This window comes from Calliphora vicina, chromosome 2 (genome assembly GCF_958450345.1).
Source record: "Calliphora vicina chromosome 2, idCalVici1.1, whole genome shotgun sequence".
NCBI classification, from domain to species: Eukaryota; Metazoa; Arthropoda; class Insecta; order Diptera; family Calliphoridae; genus Calliphora; species Calliphora vicina.
In genome coordinates this window covers 142,848,584-142,872,319 of record NC_088781.1, presented here as the reverse complement: position 1 = coordinate 142,872,319, position 23,736 = coordinate 142,848,584, and the positions used below count along the sequence as shown (strand labels likewise).

The window sequence follows — 23,736 nt, the reverse complement described above, 5'->3', positions numbered from 1 at the left end:
AAATTTCAACCTTTACTTGATTTGAATATAGTAGTTTTGAAGAAAAATATCAAAGTAAATTATTCATATTGAAAATTTTTCATTCAACGAGGGGCAGGTTCATTGAAGACAGTTCACACAAAATCGGAAAATATTTTGTAATTTCTGCAGATGAAAAAATGTAAAATATTATACCGATTTCGCGATAAGCAGAGAAATTTAATAATAACGCTCTCCTGTGAAATACGATAATTTCGCGCGAAGGTGTCGATATATATTCTGGATCGTTATAGATAGTGGTATAGATATAGTGATGTCCATTGGTCTTTTGAAATCAACTTTCAAAGCCCCAAAATACAAACGTGAATAATACATCGATATATTTGGTATTGTGCTGGACATTAGGATGGCCGTTTTTTTTCGCAATTTTCTATGCTACCAAGATCATCTAAAAATCAAAATAAAAAAATAGCTTTCGATTCTAATAAACTCTAAATGAGAATTAGTTTTGTTATTGTGGGTTAGCGTGGGGACCGATTTGAAATTGCTGGATTTCGAGGAAATTCAGTTTTTGGTCGCAAATTTAATAAAAAATAATTTAATCTGAAGAAAACAAGTGGTCACATAAATGACTAAACAAAATGTTCCATAAGAATTAATTCGCAAGATTTAATTTTTTAAAATTATGAACAATAACACGGTGTTACGATGGAAAAAACTTGGAAAACGACCTAGCGTAGGTTATAGGGCTGGCTGAGTACATTAGAAATTGTGTTAAAAAATTTTCTAAACAACCTCAAATTCAGAAGTTATTCTGAAAAAACCGTTTTCAGTTATGTCCGTGAACTTATCGATCTGTAACTCAGTCAGTCTTTGTTTTGAATTTAATCGCTTTTCATTGATTATTTTGATATGGAAGCTTATAAAAATTTATACCAATATATTAAGGAAATTTAGTTCTTAACAAACCATCGTTTTAATTATTCAAAAAAACCATCGTTTAATTATTAAAAGTTATTCAACTTTTCATTAACACCTTTTTTAGTATTTTCGCCCCCAGCCCATATGAAAAAAAAAACAAAAAACTATAAAAAAAAAATGTTCTATAATTTTTAATTTACAAGGTAAATTTTGGAACTTTTTTCGAAAAAGTTTAATAACTTTTGCAAATATAAACTAATTTTAACAACTAATATCTGGTTTTCGTCTACATAAAATTGTCTATAAAATACTGTGCAAAAAAATAGGGTTTCATAGACAAAAATTAAAAAAACTATTGTTGAATTTGAAAAATTAGGAAGAAAATAAAAAAGGAGGCCAAACTATTTATAAAAACTTACACAATTTCTAGGAATATAGATCTTATACATACATTTTATGAAAGCTTAATTTTTTGCCTAACCATAATGGTTTAAAATTTTGGAATCGGTCTGAAAATGTGTGAGTTAGAGGTACTAAAGTACTACGACCTACCCTAAAATAATTCAAAATTTTGAGGGTGTTTCAAAATCTTTGAAAACGGTTTTAGTATGTCCTCACCTTTTTATGTTCTGACAAAAAGTGTCATTTTGTAGCAGAGTGTAATTGTTGTAAATGGTAAACCTAGGTTTTATTAATCTCTAATTAAAAACGGTTTTTTGTTTCATTTCATTTTGTTTTAATCCGAACTAAGTTTTCTCTTTTCTTCCAACTATAATATTTTAAACCATGCTTAATTTATTTCCAGTTGTCTAAACGTTCTCTTCCTTATTGTTAAGAACTCTTAAGGCCTTTTAGATTTGTAGTGAACCATTTTGATTTATTTTTTGTATATATTTAAATATATTCTTTAATTTTTTCCCTGTATTTGTGTGCACATACATAAGTATATGTGTATAGCACAACAATAATAACATTTTTTAATACATACATATATTTTTTGTGGCATGCCTGAGGTTATGCAAATATATAAGTCAGACACTTGTGTCACAGGAAATCACACTTCAGTGTGAATAATTTCAATTTTTTTGTTCATACTTTTCATACATTTTGAAACATTCCTGTAGTACGCAAAGTAAAAAAAAGAAAGAAAACCAAAAACTTGTCACTTTTGTGTGCGATCCTTTGGGTGAGTGAGGAGTGTTAACAAAAAAAATTTCAACACAAAAAATATAACGTTTTTTTTTCTGTTGAAATTATGAAATATTTGTTTGTTTTTGTTTTAATAATCTCTAACAAATGTCATGATATTGAGAATTTATTTTGGTTGTTATGTATCGTTCTCAATGGCTAAATGCTATTAAATTGAGTTATTTCTACCAATAATAATTCTTTTGTTTTCTTAAACATATGAATTTGGTCCCCTTTTAGTAGAATTTTGAATATCGGATACAAAGCATTTGTAAGAGATAATAATGTTGACATATTTTCTTTCCTTTGTACGGCAGTATATACATATATAATATGCTTAACGAATACACAGACATAAAAATACAATAATCAAGTATAATTAATAACAAAGCATATTATTCTTACGCTGCTACACAAATATATAGTTTATATATTGTATATAAACACATACTCAACACAGAGACTAAACTCACACAACAGGACACATTCTAATACAGCCGGTATCAAACAATATAAATATAGTTAATATTAAAACAAATACAAACAAATTACCCATACAGACACATGTTTCTAAAGAAAATAATACAGCATACTTACATTCGCTTGTACATGTTACTTGGTCCTTCCTTTAACATTCACTCTCAATGTGTTTGCAGTTGAGTCTATATAATTTTGTTTTAAAGGTGTTTAGTGTACAGGAGGACAGTTTCAGACCGTAAGTACTAAAGTAGTAGTCATGATGATAGAGAAAGTAAACATAAATCTAATTAATTATGGTTGTGGTATTTTGTATACACTTATATGTATGTATGTATGTACATTTTGCATAAACTACCAATATCTTTGTCTCATGCTTGTTGGTACGCACATTAATTGGCCAATAATATTAATAAAGACATTCATTTATGCATTAATTCATTTCCTTACTTTCTTTGTGCACAGTTTATGGAATTTCCCCAGACACATTTCGTATTTCTAATTGGATTTGTCGTTGGACAGCATTTGCATTTAATTGAAGTGTAGCCAGATATTTTGCAGAAGATAGTCACCTGTACTACTTATTTTTGGGGGTTATGATAATTATCTAACACCCAACCTATCTATAATAGATAATAAGTAATATTTGTGTGAATATGTGTCAAGCTAAATATTTGTGTGGAATTGTAAATTCAGTTGTTGTAAATGATACGATTTGTCTTATAAATTAGAAGAGAAATTTATTGCAAAATACTAACATTTAAATAGTTTTTTTTATTCGCCTAATTAACACTCTTTAATTATAAATCTATAAAATAGGATGCACTAAAATATATCAACTTAATTAGATGTTATTTTTGGTTCAGTCATTATTTATCATTCTGTTTTAAATATTCAATTACGTTATTTCGTATTGGAAGTAATGTTAGTCATTAAAGCTGAATCTGTTTGTAGTTTCCTTTTATTTTAAAAATAAGTCTGATGAAAAATCAATAACTTATTCTCAAGTCTATAAACTTTGCTTAAGAACAGTACATACCTACCTATTTGTATATACGCATTCCTGTTGCTATTCATCCTTTTACAGTTTAACACCTTTTATTACAAATAAGGAGCCGATGACCAGAGACAATGTTATTATCGGCTGATGCTGGCATTAATGTTTATATAATAAATTATCATTAATGCTTGAAAAAAAGTTAAAAATAATAATAAAAAAATTCTCGTGATATTTTTTTTTGTTACTCAAGCTCCATTAACTTACACTGTTTCTCTTTTGGTTTGTCTCTCTCTTTGCAGATTTCATATTGGCCTTACGTAATGTCAGTGTGACCATACCGTTGGCTGTTAAACGTGGTGATAATGCGATTTTAATCTGTAATTACGACATTGAAAATGACACACTGTATACGGTTAAATGGTATCGAGGACGTCGTGAATTTTATCGTTACACGCCAAAAGAGAATCCAGCATGGAAAATATTCCCATCAACAAATGGTTTAAACGTGGATGTAAGTATGAAAAAAAATTTAAACAGAAAAAACAACAACAACAACCGGAAAGATAACAACACACCATTAAAATAAACAAGAGGGCTTTCAAAATAATGTTTATACAATTTTAAAAATGACCAGGATTTCTGTTGTATGTCCTGCTTTTAGTTGACTTTAAATATGTAGCAAGAAACAAACGCCCGGCCGACAGCAAAAACAAAAAAAAACGACAGTGCGAATTGATTTTTTATGGTTAAATTGGGTATTAAGTCTAGAGAGGAGGGAGACGTCAACAGATACCAATGGATAAACATTGATTTAATGTGTTTTATTAACAATGGTTAATAAAAACAGTAAAGTGAAAATGACAATAACTTATAAAAGGATTTTCTTAACCAACACAAAACGTGGCATATTTAGCATTTGTTTAAGACTTAAAACTTTCTGCTCATTTTGTTTATTTTAAAGATTATCACCAGTATTCAGAAATGTGATAATACACGGATTTCAAATGAAAAATACATATCGCTCATTTGCTGCAACAACGTCATAATTCAAAAAAATAAGTCGTTTCGAAAAAAACGGCTTTGAATGTTTTATGACGTTTTACTATTTATTAAATAAATTTTCAATAAATCATGCGATTTCAGAAATAAAACCTGATTTAAATAGTAGATATTAATATCTTTCTAGTCTGTATTTAACCCAAATTTTTATTATTCAAATAAACGAGAAAGTATGAATTTTAACTTTGACATTTACAACGAATAAAAACTCTCATACAAAAAATAATTGACTTTTGTAAAACTGATAAAACTATATGAAAGACTAAAGAACGGAGCATATTTTGTATTACTCAGATCAAAACACCCGAATTTTGAGTTATGACGTTGTTGCAGCAAATGAGCGATATGTAGTATATAGAAAAAATTCATATGTATATATATTTAATATGTAAATTTATTTCCAAAACTTTGCAATTTTAAAATATGCACAAACAAAATAATTTGTTTGTGCATATTGTAAAATGTAAAATGCAGTTGTTTTTGTTATTGATTTTTTTTGATAATTTTATGTTTTAAAATTTGTCAACATGAAAATGTCATAACAGATTATAATGAGAAATGTAAATTTCTCTTCATTGTATTTGAAAAACTAAAGTATATTAAGAAAAACAAAATGCAATCTGGTTTAAATAAAGTTTTATTTAATTGCACATACATTAAGAGCAATAGTCTTAATATTAACATTATTAAGATATTACAAGGTATACTTGAACTTTATTGGTTCACTGTATGCATTTTTTAGGGTCTATAGTTGAGACAATAAGTCGACTTTTTCTAAATGTTTGAATAGTTGACTTTTCCACTATTCGATTGTAAGTAATTTTTAAAAAATCTACTTTTCGACTTTTCTATTTATATCGTCTTTTTTGAGAGAGAGTAATTTGTGAGAGATCTAAACAAGTTCAAAGTCTTTGAATTTAATATTTTTTCTAATTTTTGACATTTTATTTAGTTTTTTGTAGATTTTAAATTACAACACAGAATTTCTTTTTTGATTTTTGGTCAGAAATATGAGTGTTCACAGATCGAGCTGCTTTTCTTGATTAAACGCTTATTGGTCAAGTTATTAGCCAATTTAGATATTTTGAGTTTTTATATAAAAAATCGATTTTTGGTTAGAAATATGAGTGATCACAGATCGAGCTATTTTGAGTGTATATATAAAAAATCGATTTTTGTTAAGAAATATGATTGATCACAGATCGAGCTCCTTTTCTTGATTAAACGCTTATTGGCCAAGTTATTAGCGATTTAGATATTTTAAGTTTTTATATAAAAAATCGATTTTTGGTAAGAAATATGAGTGATCACAGATCGAGGTCCTTTTCTTGATTCAACGCTTATTGGCCAAGTTATTAGCGAATTTAGATATTTTGAATTTTTATATAAAAAATCGATTTTTGGTAAGAAATATGAGTGATCACAGATCGAGCTGCTTTTCTTGATTAAACGCTTATTGGCCAAGTTATTAGCGAATTTAGATATTTTACGTTTTTATATAAAAAATCGATTTTTGGTCAGAAATATGAGTGACCACAGATCGGGGTCCTTTTCTTGATTCAACGCTTATTGGCCAAGTTATTAGCGAATTTAGATATTTTGAATTTTTATATAAAAAATCGATTTTTGGTAAGAAGTATGAGTGATCACAGATCGAGCTCCTTTTCTTGATTCAACGCTTATTGGCCAAGTTATTAGCGAATTTAGATATTTTGAATTTTTATATAAAAAATCGATTTTTGGTAAGAAATATGAGTGATCACAGATCGAGTTTCTTTTCTTGATTCAACGCTTATTGGCTAAGTTATTAGCGAATTTAGATACTTTGAGTTTTTATATAAAAAATTTTGGTAAGAAATATGAGTGATCACAGATCGAGCTGCTTTTCTTGATTAAACGCTTATTGGTCAAGTTATTAGCGAATTTAGATATTTTAAGTTTTTATATATAAAAAATCGATTTTTGGTCAGAAATATGAGTGATCACAGATCGAGCTGCTTTTCTTGATTAAACGCTTATTGGCCAAGTTATTAGCGAATTTAGATAATTTAAGTTTTTATATAAAAAATCGATATTTGGTCAGCAATATGAGTGATCACAAAACGAGGTCCTTTTCTTGATTAAACGCTTATTGGCCAAGTTATTAGCGAATTTAGATAATTTAAGTTTTTATATAAAAAATCGATATTTGGTCAGCAATATGAGTGATCACAAATCGAGGTCCTTTTCTTGAGTAATCGCTTATTGGCAAAGTTATTAGCGAATTTAGATATTTTACGTTTTTATATAAAAAATCGATTTTTGGTAAGAAATATGAGTGATCACAGATCGAGCTGCTTTTCTTGATTAAACGCTTATTGGCCAAGTTATTAGCCAATTTAGATATTTTACGTTTTTATATAAGAAATCGATTTTTGGTTAGAAATATGAGTGATCACAAATCGAGGTTCTTTTCTTGAGTAATCGCTTATTGGCAAAGTTATTAGCGAATTTAGATATTTTACGTTTTTATATAAGAAATCGATTTTTGGTTAGAAATATGAGTGATCACAGATCGAGCTATTTTGAGTGTATATATAAAAAGTCGATTTTTGTTAAGAAATATGATTGATCACAGATCGAGCTCCTTTTCTTGATTAAACGCTTATTGGCCAAGTTATTAGCGATTTAGATATTTTAAGTTTTTATATAAAAAATCGATTTTTGGTAAGAAATATGAGTGATCACAGATCGAGCTGCTTTTCTTGATTAAACGCTTATTGGTCAAGTTATTAGCGAATTTAGATATTTTAAGTTTTTATATATAAAAAATCGATTTTTGGTCAGAAATATGAGTGATCACAGATCGAGGTCCTTTTCTTGATTCAACGCTTATTGGCCAAGTTATTAGCGAATTTAGATATTTTGAATTTTTATATAAAAAATCGATTTTTGGTAAGAAATATGAGTGATCACAGATCGAGCTGCTTTTCTTGATTAAACGCTTATTGGCCAAGTTATTAGCGAATTTAGATATTTTACGTTTTTATATAAAAAATCGATTTTTGGTCAGAAATATGAGTGACCACAGATCGGGGTCCTTTTCTTGATTCAACGCTTATTGGCCAAGTTATTAGCGAATTTAGATATTTTGAATTTTTATATAAAAAATCGATTTTTGGTAAGAAATATGAGTGATCACAGATCGAGCTGCTTTTCTTGATTAAACGCTTATTGGCTAAGTTATTAGCGAATTTAGATATTTTGAGTTTTTATATAAAAAATTTTGGTAAGAAATATGAGTGATCACAGATCGAGCTGCTTTTCTTGATTAAACGCTTATTGGTCAAGTTATTAGCGAATTTAGATATTTTGAGTTTTTATATATAAAAAATCGATTTTTGGTCAGAAATATGAGTGATCACAGATCGAGGTCCTTTTCTTGATTCAACGCTTATTGGCCAAGTTATTAGCGAATTTAGATATTTTGAATTTTTATATAAAAAATCGATTTTTGGTAAGAAATATGAGTGATCACAGATCGAGCTGCTTTTCTTGATTAAACGCTTATTGGCTAAGTTATTAGCGAATTTAGATATTTTGAGTTTTTATATAAAAAATTTTGGTAAGAAATATGAGTGATCACAGATCGAGCTGCTTTTCTTGATTAAACGCTTATTGGTCAAGTTATTAGCGAATTTAGATATTTTAAGTCTTTATATATAAAAAATCGATTTTTGGTCAGAAATATGAGTGATCACAGATCGAGGTCCTTTTCTTGATTCAACGCTTATTGGCCAAGTTATTAGCGAATTTAGATATTTTGAATTTTTATATAAAAAATCGATTTTTGGTAAGAAATATGAGTGATCACAGATCGAGCTGCTTTTCTTGATTAAACGCTTATTGGCCAAGTTATTAGCGAATTTAGATATTTTACGTTTTTATATAAAAAATCGATATTTGGTCAGCAATATGAGTGATCACAAAACGAGGTCCTTTTCTTGATTAAACGCTTATTGGCCAAGTTATTAGCGAATTTAGATAATTTAAGTTTTTATATAAAAAATCGATATTTGGTCAGCAATATGAGTGATCACAAATCGAGGTCCTTTTCTTGAATAATCGCTTATTGGCGAAGTTATTAGCGAATTTAGATATTTTGAGTTTTTATATAAAAAATCGATTTTTGGTCAGAAATGTGAGTGATCACAGATCGAGATGCTTTTCTTGATTAAACGCTTATTGGCCAAGTTATTAGCGAATTTAGATATTTTACGTTTTTATATAAAAAATCGATTTTTGGTAAGAAATATGAGTGATCACAGATCGAGCTGCTTTTCTTGACTAAACGCTTATTGGCCAAGTTATTAGCGAATTTAGATAATTTAAGTTTTTATATAAAAAATCGATATTTGGTCAGCAATATGAGTGATCACAAATCGAGGTCCTTTTCTTGAGTAATCGCTTATTGGCAAAGTTATTAGCGAATTTAGATATTTTGAGATTTTATATAAAAAATCGATTTTTGGTCAGACATATGAGTGATCACAGATCAAGGTCCTTTTCTTGAGTAATCGCTTATTGGCAAAGTTATTAGCGAATTTAGATATTTTGAGATTTTATATAAAAAATCGATTTTTGGTCAGACATATGAGTGATCACAGATCGATTCATGATTCAACGCTTATTGGCCAATTTATTAGCGAATTTACATATTTTGAATTTTTATATAAAAATCGATTTTTGGTCAGCAATATGAGTGATCACAAATCGAGGTCCTTTTCTTGAGTAATCGCTTATTGGCAAAGTTATTAGCGAATTTAGATATTTTGAGTTTTTATATAAAAAATCGATTTTTGGTCAGACATATGAGTGATCACAGATCAAGGTCCTTTTCTTGAGTAATCGCTTATTGGCAAAGTTATTAGCGAATTTAGATATTTTGAGATTTTATATAAAAAAATCGATTTTTGGTCAGACATATGAGTGATCACAGATCGATTCATTATTCAACGCTTATTGGCCAATTTATTAGCGAATTTAGATATTTTGAATTTTTATATAAAAATCGATTTTTGGTCAGAAATATCAGTGATCACAGATCGAGGTCCTTTTCTTGAGTAATCGCTTATTGGCAAAGTTATTAGCGAATTTAGATATTTTGAGTTTTTATATAAAAAATCGACTTTTGGTCAGAAATACGAGTGATCACAGATCGAGGTTCTTTTCTTGATTCCACGCTTATTGGCCAAGTTATTAGCGAATTTAGATATTTTTAATTTTTATATAAAAAATCGATTTTTGGTAAGAAATATGAGTGATCACAGATCGAGCTGCTTTTCTTGATTAAACGCTTATTGGCCAAGTTATTAGCGAATTTAGATATTTTACGTTTTTATATAAAAAATCGATATTTGGTCAGCAATATAAGTGATCACAAATCGAGGTCCTTTTCTTGATTAAACGCTTATTGGCCAAGTTATTAGCGAATTTAGATAATTTAAGTTTTTATATAAAAAATCGATATTTGGTCAGCAATATGAGTGATCACAAATCGAGGTCCTTTTCTTGAGTAATCGCTTATTGGCAAAGTTATTAGCGAATTTAGATATTTTGAGTTTTTATATAAAAAATCGATTTTTGGTCAGAAATATGAGTGAACACAGATCGAGCTGCTTTTCTTGATTAAACGCTTATTGGCCAAGTTATTAGCGAATTTAGATAATTTAAGTTTTTATATAAAAAATCGATATTTGGTCAGCAATATGAGTGATCACAAATCGAGGTCCTTTTCTTGAGTAATCGCTTATTGACAAAGTTATTAGCGAATTTAGATATTTTGAGTTTTCATATAAAAAATCGATTTTTGGTCAGAAATATGAGTGATCACAGATCGAGGTCCTTTTCTTGAGTAATCGCTTATTGACAAAGTTATTAGCGAATTTAGATATTTTGAATTTTTATATAAAAATCGATTTTTGGTCAGAAATATGAGTGATCACAGATCGAGGTCCTTTTCTTGAGTAATCGCTTATTGACAAAGTTATTAGCGAATTTAGATATTTTGAGTTTTCATATAAAAAATCGATTTTTGGTCAGAAATATGAGTGATCACAGATCGAGGTTCTTTTCTTGATTCCACGCTTATTGGCCAAGTTATTAGCGAATTTAATTTTTATATAAAAAATCGATTTTTGGTCAGAAATATGAGTGATCACAGATCGAGCTGCTTTTCTTGATTAAACGCTTATTGGCCAAGTTATTAGCGAATTTAGATATTTTGAATTTTTATATAAAAAATCGATTTTTGGTAAGAAATATGAGTGATCACAGATCGAGCTGCTTTTCTTGATTAAACGCTTATTGGCCAAGTTATTAGCGAATTTAGATATTTTACGTTTTTATATAAAAAATATATTTTTGGTCAGACATATGAGTGATCACAGATCGAGGTCCTTTTCATGATTCAACGCTTATTGGCAAAGTTATTAGCGAATTTAGATATTTTGAGTTTTTATATAAAAAATCGATTTTTGGTCAGAAATATGAGTGATCACAGATCGAGGTTCTTTTCTTGATTCCACGCTTATTGGCCAAGTTATTAGCGAATTTAATTTTTATATAAAAAAATTTATTTTTGGTCAGAAATATGAGTGATCACAGATCGAGGTTCTTTTCTTGATTCCACGCTTATTGGCCAAGTTATTAGCGAATTTAATTTTTATATAAAAAAATTTATTTTTGGTCAGAAATATGAGTGATCACAGATCGGGCTGCTTTTCTTGATTAAACGGTTATTGGCCAAGTTATTAGAGAATTTAGATATTTTAAGTTTTTATATAAAAAATCGATTTTTGGTCAGAAATATGAGTGATCACAGATTGAGCTGCTTTTCTTGATTAATCGCTTATTGGCAAAGTTATTAATGAATTTAGATATTTTGAGTTTTTATATAAAAATTTGATTTTTGGTCAGAAATATGAGTGATCACAGATCAAGGTCATTTTCTTGATTCAACGGTTATTGGCCAAGTTATTATCGAATTTAGATATTTTGAGTTTTTATATAAATAATCGATTTTTGGTCAGACATATGAGTGATCACAGATCGATTCATGACTCAACGCTTATTGGCCAATTTATTAGCGAATTTAGATATTTTGAGTTTTTATATAAAAATCGATTTTTGGTCAGAAATATCGAGGTCCTTTTCTTGATTAATCCCTTATTGGCCACGTTATTAGCGAATTTAGATATTTTGAGTTTTTATATAAAAAAAATAGATTTTTGTCAGACATATGAGTGATCACAGATCGCGGTCCTTTTCTTGATTAAACGCTTATTGGCCAAGTTATTAGCGAATTTAGATATTTTGAGTTTTTATATAAAAAATCGATTTTTGGTCAGACATATGAGTGATCACAGATCGAGCTCTTTTTCTTGATTAAACGCTTATTGGCCAAGTTATTAGCGAAGTTAGATATTTTGAGTTTTTATATAAAAAATCGATTTTTGGTCAGACATATGAGTGATCACAGATCGAGCTCTTTTTCTTGATTAAACGCTTATTGGCCAAGTTATTAGCGAATTTAGATATTTTACGTTTTTATATAAAAAATCGATATTTGGTCAGAAATATGAGTGACCACAGATCGGGCTCCTTTTTTTGATTAAACTCTTATTGACTAAGTTATTATCGATTTAAGCTATTGTGAGTTTTTACATAAGTAATCGAATTTTGGTCTGAAATATGATTGATCACAGAACGATGTATTTTGCAGATGTATTTAATAAGTGGGCGTATTAGTGGACGTGGACAATTTTTATTTATGTAAAAACTTTTGCGGACTATGTATTGCGAACATTAAAAAAAATAATAGTTAAATAGGTCCAGGCGTACTGCGATTTTAGATATATCGAAAAGAAATTGGCGTGGTCAATTTTTCTTTCAGTAAAATCTTAAATTTGATTACTATGATCATTTAAACAAAAAAGTGGGCGTAAAAGTGGGCCTGGTCAATTTTTCATTCCGTAAAAACCTAAGCTGGGCTATGACCAACATTTTATTTATAAATAAAGATTGTCTAAATCGGTCCGGCCGTTCGCTACTGATGCAATTACCAATGAACGACATTTGATTTTTATTTATTTAGAAGATTGTAACCAATGAAAGATAACTCATATAAATGTTGTACATTATATTTTTCATTTAATAGGTATAAGTTTGTGTTTTTTCCGAAATTCATTATGCATACATATATTCAAAATAAATACAAATACGTATCTTTATAAATATATTTGTCATTAAAAATATTCCATTTCCCCATAAATTCACTGCAACACATACATATATATAGGTTAGTAAAAATGCGGAAAACATTAATAGGAAAAGTTTAAAGTGTAAGCAAAATATACATACTATCATTTAGCTACTTTTCTTAATTCCTTGTCGGATATAAAACAAAATTCATATTTATAATGTAAAACTGTATGAAATTTTTTAGAGACCTTAAGCATACTTTTTAAGTCTGATTCGAGAAAGTTTTGCAATTGACTGTAAAAGTGAAACAAAATTAATACAAATAAAAAACCAACAACACGTGCATAATAACATGTAATCAAAAAGTATTTAACATAAAATAAATACTTAAAATTGTTATACATGAATATATGTTAGAGTATCCCGAAGGTAAAAATCATAAAAATATATCAAGAACAAGATCTTCAATTTCTTACCAGATATAGAAAATCAGAATATCTGTACAATATGCCTCAAAACATGTATAAATATTTTTTCCAAACCAAATTTTTGAGAACCATTTCGAAACATTTGTAGACAAATTATATCAGATTCATCAGAACAATACGCTACATCTGACTTGTATTCCTACAAAATTTTCTACGGGACACTCTTCTACATGTGTGTATATATAGTTTTTAAAAAAATAAAATCACAAACGAAAAACACATAGATATGCATGTACAGTAGACCTGTCCTTAAATAAAAGTTCTACTTTGTATGGGTCTTAATTTGTGCTTTAGTAGCTGAAACTAACTGCTAGCAAATTTAATGCAAATTGGATAACGAAAACCTGTCGATTGTCGATGTCGATGAAAGTCGATTAAAAATTGTGAAATTGCGTAACAATGGTACTTTTTATAGCTTCTTAAAAATATTGTTTAAATGTTTGAAATAAGTCTTATCTTAAATTATTTATTTTAAACAATATTTGTTAAACAGCAACATTATTGGAGTACCATTAATTACATGATATTACAACTTTCAATCGATTTCCGACACGGGTTCTCATTATTCTATTGCCCTCAGCAGCAGTTAGTTGTAGCTACTAAAAACAAAATAAAACCCATCCAAAGAAATTATGTTTTTTTAAGGGCAGGTCCAATGTACAATATGATGATATTTAATAACAAAGTATAACAAGTAGTCTTTGACAGCAGTACCTAACTCTATACATGTGTTAGTGAAAAAGTACCTAAGTCTAAATATGTGTTAGTAACAAAAATGTACATGTGTTGGTTCCTTTTTAATTTTCACCAGACACACAGAGTTCTATAAAAATGTTTAAATTTTAATTTATTTAAATTTTGTTCTATTTTCAATACCAAAAATTGAAACTCTGTTCTATATTTTAAACCTACCACAAACAAAATAAAACGTCAAAATTAATAAAAAAAAATATTTTTTAGTTTGTGCGAAATGGACGTGATTCGGAAAAGAAAAAGTGCTAAATGTGTTGAAAAAAATTATAAAATAGGGTGTGTTAGTGAATTTACGTGTATCAAACTATATTTATTCGACAATTTATAGTTAAAATCTCGAGACTTTTGATGTGTATAATTCTCTCACAAGGGTGTTGAATTTACACAGTACCCGTATATGTGAGAGAGTAATTTTAAAAAATAGAGAGTTGGACTACTTGTTATACTTTGTTTAATAATTTGTTTTAATGTTTCATACGTACATATATGTAATATGTAGAATTTTTTAGTTTATGGAGAAAAAATGGTGAACCAGTAATTATGTGTAAGTAAATATGCAACAATGACCATAAAAAGGAAACGCTGTAAAAAGAATAACAACCGAATAAATGAAATTATATTAAATAATGGCGTTCTTTCAACACAATTTAAACAGAAATAATTGTTTTTGTGTTGAAAAATAAATAGTAAATGATATTTTTTAATGCCTGAATATATGCAATACAAAACTTGTTTTTACGCGTAAACGTTAGTGTTTGGAACAAAGTATTAATTTATGTGCTGTGCATTGAAATAAAAATGTAGTTATTAAATAAATAGTTTCTCATTTACAGACCACTCAATCAAATGCCAGTTTTGTTTTCTTACGAAACGTTTCCACAACGATAACAGGCCGTTATGCCTGTGAAATATCGGCAGATGCACCGTCATTCCATACCTCCATAATGTCGGGAGAAATGGATGTAATTGGTAGGTAGTGATCTCTTTAACAACATTTTTTTTTTTTTGGAAAAACATTTAAATTAAACATGACTTTATATATTTTATCTAATACTTTGTTTTTTTGGTAATTTCATTTTTGTTTTCGTTCTATTAGAACTTCCCACTCAACGTCCAATTATAACTGGAATTCACTCACGCTATCGTTTAGGCGATGTTATAAATGGCAATTGCTCATCAGATTATTCAAAACCGGCAGCAAATTTAACCTGGTGGATAAATGACATACAGGTAATTATATTATCATTAAAACAAAACTTTTCAAATCTATGTATAATTTTATGTACAAAAAATAAACTATTGTTTTGCTTTCCTTGCTCATTTTAAAGGCGAAGCAATGCTATAATTCCTTAAAAAGACTCTTTTTTTTCATGGACCCAGCCCACTTGCGAAAATCACTTAAATACGCGTAAATCTCTCAAAAATATCTTTATTAAGTTGATATATGATACTCGTTACTTATTCTTACCAAGATCGGTCTATAATTGGTTATAGCTTCAAATTAAAAACCACTTCGGAAACACACATTAACCTAAAAAAAAAATAAAAATTTCAGATTATTTATTTAGAATATTCTGAAGTAACCAAAACAAAATTTCAATCCAGTTAATTTTAACAGCTATTTTCCTGAAACACTTAAAAACCATTTTCTTGCTAAGTGCTGATTCACATGCGTCAAGTTTACTTGAGCATATCTTGAATTTATAGAAGAGAGATGAAGAAAGGGGAACATTTTTCCAATTTTCTCTTCTTTTTCATCAACAAAATCAAGACTTTGGCAAGTAACTTTGACATGTGCAAACTATCACAAAGTACATTATGTTGAAGTCAGAGTATGAAAACAAACAAACCATTTCGCAAACGTTTGCAAAATGTACAAAACAAATCAAAAATTTTAAATAGTATTGTACATGAGCAAAAACAAAACAAAAACTTTTCAAGTGACAAAGTGAGAAAACGAAACGATTGGCTTCTCACTCATCTGCATTATTTAATTTACCGTTACAATCGTATATTTGAGTACAAAACAGACAGAGAAACGTATTTTTTATTCTTTTTGTTTTTTTTTGTTGTACTGTGTTCTCTATTATAAAGAGTAAATCAATTACCAAACGTTTTTTATCAGAATGTTTCTATATTGTTCTTACTCTTTTCATTTCTAGCTGCGTACGTTTATATAAATGTACAGTTTGCGCTCACGAGCAAAAACAATATAAAACAAAATGGCAAAATCATTCTCATTGTTTATATTTGGTTTTTGTTTTACTCACTGAAAAGAACAAAACAAAACGATAGCAAACGTTTCGATTTGTTTATTTCCGTACACTGCACGATGGGGCCAATGACCAGTTTTTGAGGCAATAAATCACAGGAAACAGCTAGACCTTTCAAATTCCGTACAGATGATAATAATGAGCTTTTAAGTCTTCAGTAAAAAAATCAAGTCAATCGGGCAGTGCCACGCCCATTTCCAGTAGGTAGATTAAAGTACTACTGCGGTTGATGATCACCGGGAAATAATAAGTTTCTGAGTTTCAAATAGGTCACATAAATGCTCACCTAAGACTTTAGTAATCATTTCAAGTCAATCCGCCTACTGCCATACCCACCTCTAGGACAGGAAATATATGCATGGCTATAGGCGGATCTTGAAATTAAACGATAATTGCATCAGTCTGTTCAAGATACATTTATTTAGAAACTTACTTTAAATAAACAAAATAATTCATATTAATACATTTAAGAAAATTACTTATTTTATTATTTTTTTCTTAAATGGTTGACTTTAAAAAAGTAATTTTTGCCTCAAAAACCTGTAATTGACCCCATCGTGGATCGTTATAAAAGTGATTTTCGGAAGTGGGCTTTATATGGGAGCTATGTCTAATTAAAGACCGATCGACACAAAATTTGGTGGTGCGATTTCGGCTTATATAAAACTTATTTGTGCTGAATTTGGTTCGGATATCTATATAAATAAGATTTTTATGAGAGCTTAACTATTTTCAGATAGGGCAATCGTATGGGGCTAGGAGAAATAATGGACCGATTCTAACAAAATTCAACAGGCTTTGTCCCTGGGACAAGAGAAAAGCTTGTACCAAATTGTGTAGAATTTTCTTTAAAATTGGAACCTGTAGTTTGATTAAAAGGTTTATATTGACAGAATGACAGACGGACGGACGGACATCGGTTAATCGACTCAGAAAGTGATCCTGAGCAGATTGGTACACCATAAGGTGGGTGTTGGAACAATATTTTTGCTCGTTATAAACATCAGCACTAACCCAATATACCCTCCCCACTATGGAGGTTTAGGGTATAAATATCCAAATTTTTAAGTTATACGCTATCTGGAAATAAATTTTATAAAAATTATAAACAGCGGCAAATGGCGGCAGATGATTTTTCCAAGAAATTATAGTACACATTATTACCTTTCCCCACACATATATTTTTTCACGGATACGCTCGGATAAACAAAGTTCTATTCCAAAGAATATATGGACGACAGCAAAAGCTTCACAAAAAAGACAACACAAGTTGACACAAAAAATTATTTACTACATCTAACTTTTTTTTGAAATTTTTAATGACATTTTAATTTACACACCTTTACAAGTGTTTTCCATTTTACAAAATTTTTATAATCTTAAAAGTTTTTGTTTGACGACTAAAATTTCTTTGTTGTTTCATTATGATTGAATGTCGAAAAATGTAGCAAAGCAAAACTTGGCAACTTTGGCAGCTCGGCATGACGCCATGAGTTGCCACCTGACTTTAATTTTTTAATATTTGAGTATTTCAAAGTGTTAAATATAAAATACCGTTATTATTTTTTTTAAATGGTTGACTTGAAAAATGGACTTTTTGCCTCAAAACCTGTCATTGGCCCCATCGTGCTCTGGTTGAAGTATCTTGGGTTCAGCGCCATCTCGTTTCGACATGGAAAAGTAACTGCACCAAATTATTTTAACATAGTATATCGTCACCTTAAATGCAAAAAACGTTGAAGTTTGATAAAAGGAACCCTAATCAATTAAAATTTAGTTTTAAAATTTGTGTGTAGCCCGTTTACATTTAAGGTGACCATATGGATTGTTTGTTATATTTCAAAATATATACATTTCATAAAAATTGTGGTGACCCAATTTCTAATTTTTGTGCCACACTGTGGTACTTTCGTAAGGTCCAATTTTCGATGAATCACCCTATATACACCTACATTTAATAAGCAATTAAGGTGAATATGATTCCTTAATTTCACTTTTATTCTAGTAAATGTAACTTTAATCAATACATTGTGATTTTCTTCGAATCACATTTGCAATGTTCTGCATTCCGTAAATAGAATTCCTTATAAATTGATTTGAAAAAAATATAACAGACACATTGACATTAAAATTGAATTTTGAAACATTTATGTGAGAAGCCATCGAACTACTCAGACCCACTTGTACACATGCACGTACCAAACACTAAAGAAAAACATAATGGAGAAAAAATAAGATCATAAAAAGAATTTAGCATATAAAATTGCCAGAAAAAACTTATGTGGAATAGCATTCATTAGCAATATTTTTTATTCAATTCCTTTTGTTGGCCAACATTTAATATTTTCCATTCACACACACACATCGAAATACTGATATAAACTTACACACATATACATGCAAATATAAACAGCATTTGTGTATGTAGACAATACATACATATATTGCGTTAGATTGTATTTTTCTTACTCTCTTTTTATTACGTCCAGAACGATGGACCTTAGAAAATGTTTATTCTTGGTCCATTCAATTTTTTGTTGAACAGTGTAAGTTCAGTTTGTGCATTTGACAGTTGCTTGGTATGCCAATGTAATAAAAACAACAGCAGAAATATATGTATGTGTGTAGTATATACACACCACTTAAAACCAGTGCCCCCCTCAGTTAAATGTTGAATATAACTGTGTAAATGGCATCTCAGTGTATGCCACAGTGTGTACAAAGTTTGAAGGAATAAAAAAAAGAAATGGAGAGAAAATAACATTGAAAAGAAATTCATTAGTTTGGTTTAGATTTGATTTATGCTGCACTTAAAATGGAAATTGTGCAAAATATTGAAATGCATAATAGATGGTTATTGATATTTTTTACCAGTTAGTTTCTCATTTTTTTTTTGGTTGGCCATTACAAAATATAAGACTTACAAAATTCTAAGGTTTCACTGCATGTATCCTACTCCTCGCCTCCTTGTATTACCCACTTTTCTCTAGTATTTGGTTTGTATTTTTTTTCCTCGAAAAAGTCATTTTAAATGATAGACGTTATGGCTACCAATTCAATATTATGGTATTTTTTCAATACATCTACTGATTCTCCTCAATGATATTTTGTATAGTTCAATACATATGCTTATTTTGGCAGACCAGCTACAGAATGTTTTCTTTGCGGTTATAGAAACAAGTTAACAAAAATAAGGATAAACTAATATTTAAGGTGCTACAAATTTGTTCATTAAATCTATGTTTAATTCACTTAAAATATATTTAACTAAAACTACTTGCAGTTTTAAGAATGAGTTGATAATTCTATAATCTTTTTAGAATAAGAAAACTAAGAAAATTTCATCCCACTTTCGTTTATTTTTTTATTTTTAGTTTAAACCCTGTCACTCTCTTTATACTTTAATTCTGTTCATTATTTACGAAACATATACGGGCCATGTACATAATATCACAAATTTACCTTCGTCATAAAAGTTCGTTTTGAAATTTGATTTCAATATTTTAAATGTCTGAGTTCAATACCCACAACATAAGAGCTAAAGAAAACGTGCAAAAAGTAACAAAAAGAAATTATTGTTGTAATAAATACACACATACACTCATAAACCAATACAACGGTACGAACATTGTGGAAATCATAGATATAATTGAAAAAATTCGAATTTCCCGGACATTATGTATGCTGCTTTCTAAATGATATTTTATGACCTCAATATTTGCAAATATAATGCGTTAATAAAATCCAAAAACTAAAATCTATAAACGAACAAATGAGGGAGAAAGAAAAGAATAGACTTTGAGAATGAAAATAATATAAGTTTAATACAAACAAGTAAGAGTGCTATATTCGGCTGTGCCGAATCTTATATACCCTTCACCAAATTATACTTGAAAATTTTAAATATTTTTAGGTAAACAAAATTAAATTTTTTTTCCAGTTGTTTTTTGAATTTTTTGGAAAAAAAATTTTTTCGATTGTTATTTTAAATTTTTTTTTTTAAATTTAAAAAATTTTTTTTTTTTAAATTTTAAAAAATTTTTTTTTTAAATTTTAAAAAATTTTTTTTTTTAAATTTAAAAATTTTTTTTTTTTAAATTTTTTAAATTTTTTTTTGTTTTTAAAATTTTTTTTTTTTTTAAAAAAATTCGGGTTCAAAATTTGTTTCCCGATTTTGACCCATTGTAGGTCCAACTTACTATGGTCTTATATACGTCGTTGCAAATGTCTTTGAAATATCTATCATTAGATATCCATATTGTCTATTAATGTCTTAGTAATCCAGATATAGGTAAAAAATAGGTCAAAAATAGAGGTTGTCTTGGTTTTTTCCTCATATCTCAGCCATTTGTGGACCGATTTTGCTGATTTTAAATAGCAAAATTCTCGAAAGCATGTCTGACAGAATTATTGAAGATTTGGATCCCGAAGATATCTGGGGTCTTCAGAAAACTGATTTCAACAGACAGACAGACAGACAGACAGACGGACAGACAGACAGACAGACAGACGGACATGGCTTAATCGACTCCGCTATCTATAAGGATCCAGAATATATATACTTTATAGGGTCGGAAATGAAAAATGTAGAAATTACAAACGGAATGACAAACTTATATATACCCTTCTCACGAAGGTGAAGGGTATAAAAATAAAGCAATTATTTGAAGTAGAAATATTGAATAATTTATTCTCAATTTCATTTGAAATAAATGATTTTCGTTTATTGTGTGCGTTTTGTCGAAATTAAAAATGAATTATTGAATAAGAAATTGCTTAATTATATGAAGTGTAACAGAGAATTTTCCCTGTAAACTTTTGTAAATAGTTAACGATTAGGAAAAGTAAAAAAATGTAGATATTGTAAGTAGTGAGTAGTAAGCAAGTTCAATTTTAATTTGGTTTTCAGGTATATTTCAATATTATATAACTAGTACGAGAACATTTGTTCTTAGTCCTCTATTTTTAAAAATACAAAATCATTTGTTTAATAAAACGTCTAATTTTTCACGTTTTAGGTGCCTCCAAATTACTTGCGTACGCATGAAATACAAAAGCATGTCGAAGAACAGTTGGAAACTTCGGTATTAGAAATTAATTTTATTGTAACACTGCAACATTTCATAAAGGGAAGATTAAAGGTAATATTTATACAAAACTTGGTTCATTTTATACAACAATTTCATAATACTTGTCTATTTTGTTTATTATAGCTCAAGTGTTCTGCGCGAATACATCGAATTTATCATGCTGAAACTGAAAAATACATAGAAGAGGACAGACCTAGAATACTGGCTTCGGGCAGATCTCCAGAAACATTCCCCTATGATCATAATGATGAATTTGATGACGAAAATGGATTATATTTGACGCACTATAAAAGTAAGTACATGAATATGATATGAATGAAAAAAGGTGAAATCGGAAAAAGTTGAAAAATCGATTGTATTATCCTAAAAAACTTGACTAATAGTCGAAATGCCCTCAGTAAACCTGACATCTATTTTGTTTTGTACAGTAAAATAGTACAAAAAGTTATAAAAGTCGATAAGTCGACTATTCAAAAATCGAATAGTCGTGTGTCAATAGTGTTTAAACTATTGAACTAAAAATGTTTCTAAGATTATATAATACCGAAGCCCCCATATAACTTACAATTCTATCTATATTGGAGACAATATAGATAGAAATTCGGACCGACAATGGCTTATACAACATTATTTTTTTTTTCACCTAAACATTTCTTTCACCAAAAATTGTTTTCAAAATATCCAAATATACATTTTTATGTGCTGTTTCCTTTCCTTAATGTAGAAAGGCCATACATAACTCGTGTTTTTTAAGTCGAAATTTGTTTGGCTAATTATGAGCGGACCATTTATCGAAATAAACTAAAATCTGGACTTTCTATATTAAAGTAACGATATATGTATGTATATTCTGCATCGTTATAGATAGTGGAGTCGATTTAGCCATGTAGCGTTTAGATCTGTTTAGGTTGCTATTTAAAATCGAAAAAATCCTCCCAAATCTGGCTGAGCTATAAGCAAACAAAAGATGACTTCCTCGAGTATGACTAAAAATATTTTATTTCACCAAAAATTTGTTTGCTCTTGGCGGTTTAAATTAGATTTAAGTACTATTTTCATTTTATAATTAAGTTTATTGCCTCGAACACTTTTTAAATATGTATTATCATTTATTTATTTTATTGAAATTAAAATTAGTAATTCTATTATTATTATTTTAAATTATTTCAGATTATCATTCTTCTGGCCAATCGACTTTAATAAATCTTAATAGCATTACGAGATTTATGTATATGATGCTACCAATGATAAGTAGCTTATTTTTTGTAATATTTAACAAAAATATATTGAATCCTTTGAGACTTGTACGACAACAGCATCATCGACAACAAAGAGAACACCAGCCACAACAACAATATACAACGAGTTTTTTACAAAACCATAAAACAAAACCTCTACAGCAGAGACAGCGACAGAATCGGAAACAGCAACAATTTCAACAAAGACAACAACAGCAAGAGCAAGAGCACCGGTACTGCCACATCAATTGCCTTGACGATAATTATAACAAAGATGATGATGACGATAACGATAATAACAATGATGATGATTACAATAATAATAATGATAATAATTATAATGGCAGTAGTAGTAGTAGTAGTGGTGGTTATGATGTTGATAAAGTAAGACTAACAGCAAAAACAACAGCATTAAGAAGAAAATTACCGTGTAAAAGAAATAAAAATGAAATCCAAAATTCACACTCGTATAAATGCCAAAGACATGTTATAATTGCTACGAACACAAATACGGATTCAGCTACAAATGGAATTAATACCAACGATATGAGGCACGTATTACGGTGATAAGTTAATTTACACAATTATTACAAATAATATTATTAAATAAATGTGTAATAAGTAAATAAAGTAAAGCGCGCGAGCGAGCGACTGGCAGCCACAGCTACAGCAAGTGCTATTGTGAGGGATCTAGATGATGTGACACACATACACGGACAAAAAATATATATATATGTATAATGAACGGAAATCATTAAACATACAAATAAAATCGTTTGAGATTGCATATTGTAGTATGTGTGTGAGTGTGTGTGTAGTTGTCCTTCTTCACACCCTCAAACACACACACACTCACCACAAAATGAAGTTAAATAAGCTGAGCTATTTGAATAAGTTGTTTTTTCCAAGTGTATATGAATGTATGTATCTATGTATGTGTTTTTTATATTGTTTTTATTGTAACTGTACGTATATTTAATATTCGTAAATACTTCTACATAAAGCCAAAACAAAAAAAGTAATAAACAA

The 23,736-nt window shown here is 28.8% G+C and overlaps 1 protein-coding gene across 1 annotated transcript in view; it reads left to right on the top strand.

Moving 5' to 3' along the window:
- The window catches only part of LOC135950913 (uncharacterized), a 76,495-nt gene that overhangs the window by 50,139 nt on the left and 2,620 nt on the right, over positions 1 to 23,736 (top strand). Inside the window, exons 2-7 of the mRNA XM_065500437.1 lie at positions 3,865 to 4,076; positions 14,940 to 15,075; positions 15,203 to 15,336; positions 21,398 to 21,520; positions 21,593 to 21,761; positions 22,640 to 23,258. Coding sequence (XP_065356509.1) covers positions 3,865 to 4,076; positions 14,940 to 15,075; positions 15,203 to 15,336; positions 21,398 to 21,520; positions 21,593 to 21,761; positions 22,640 to 23,258 — 1,393 coding nt within the window. The remainder of the gene's footprint in view (positions 1 to 3,864; positions 4,077 to 14,939; positions 15,076 to 15,202; positions 15,337 to 21,397; positions 21,521 to 21,592; positions 21,762 to 22,639; positions 23,259 to 23,736) is intronic.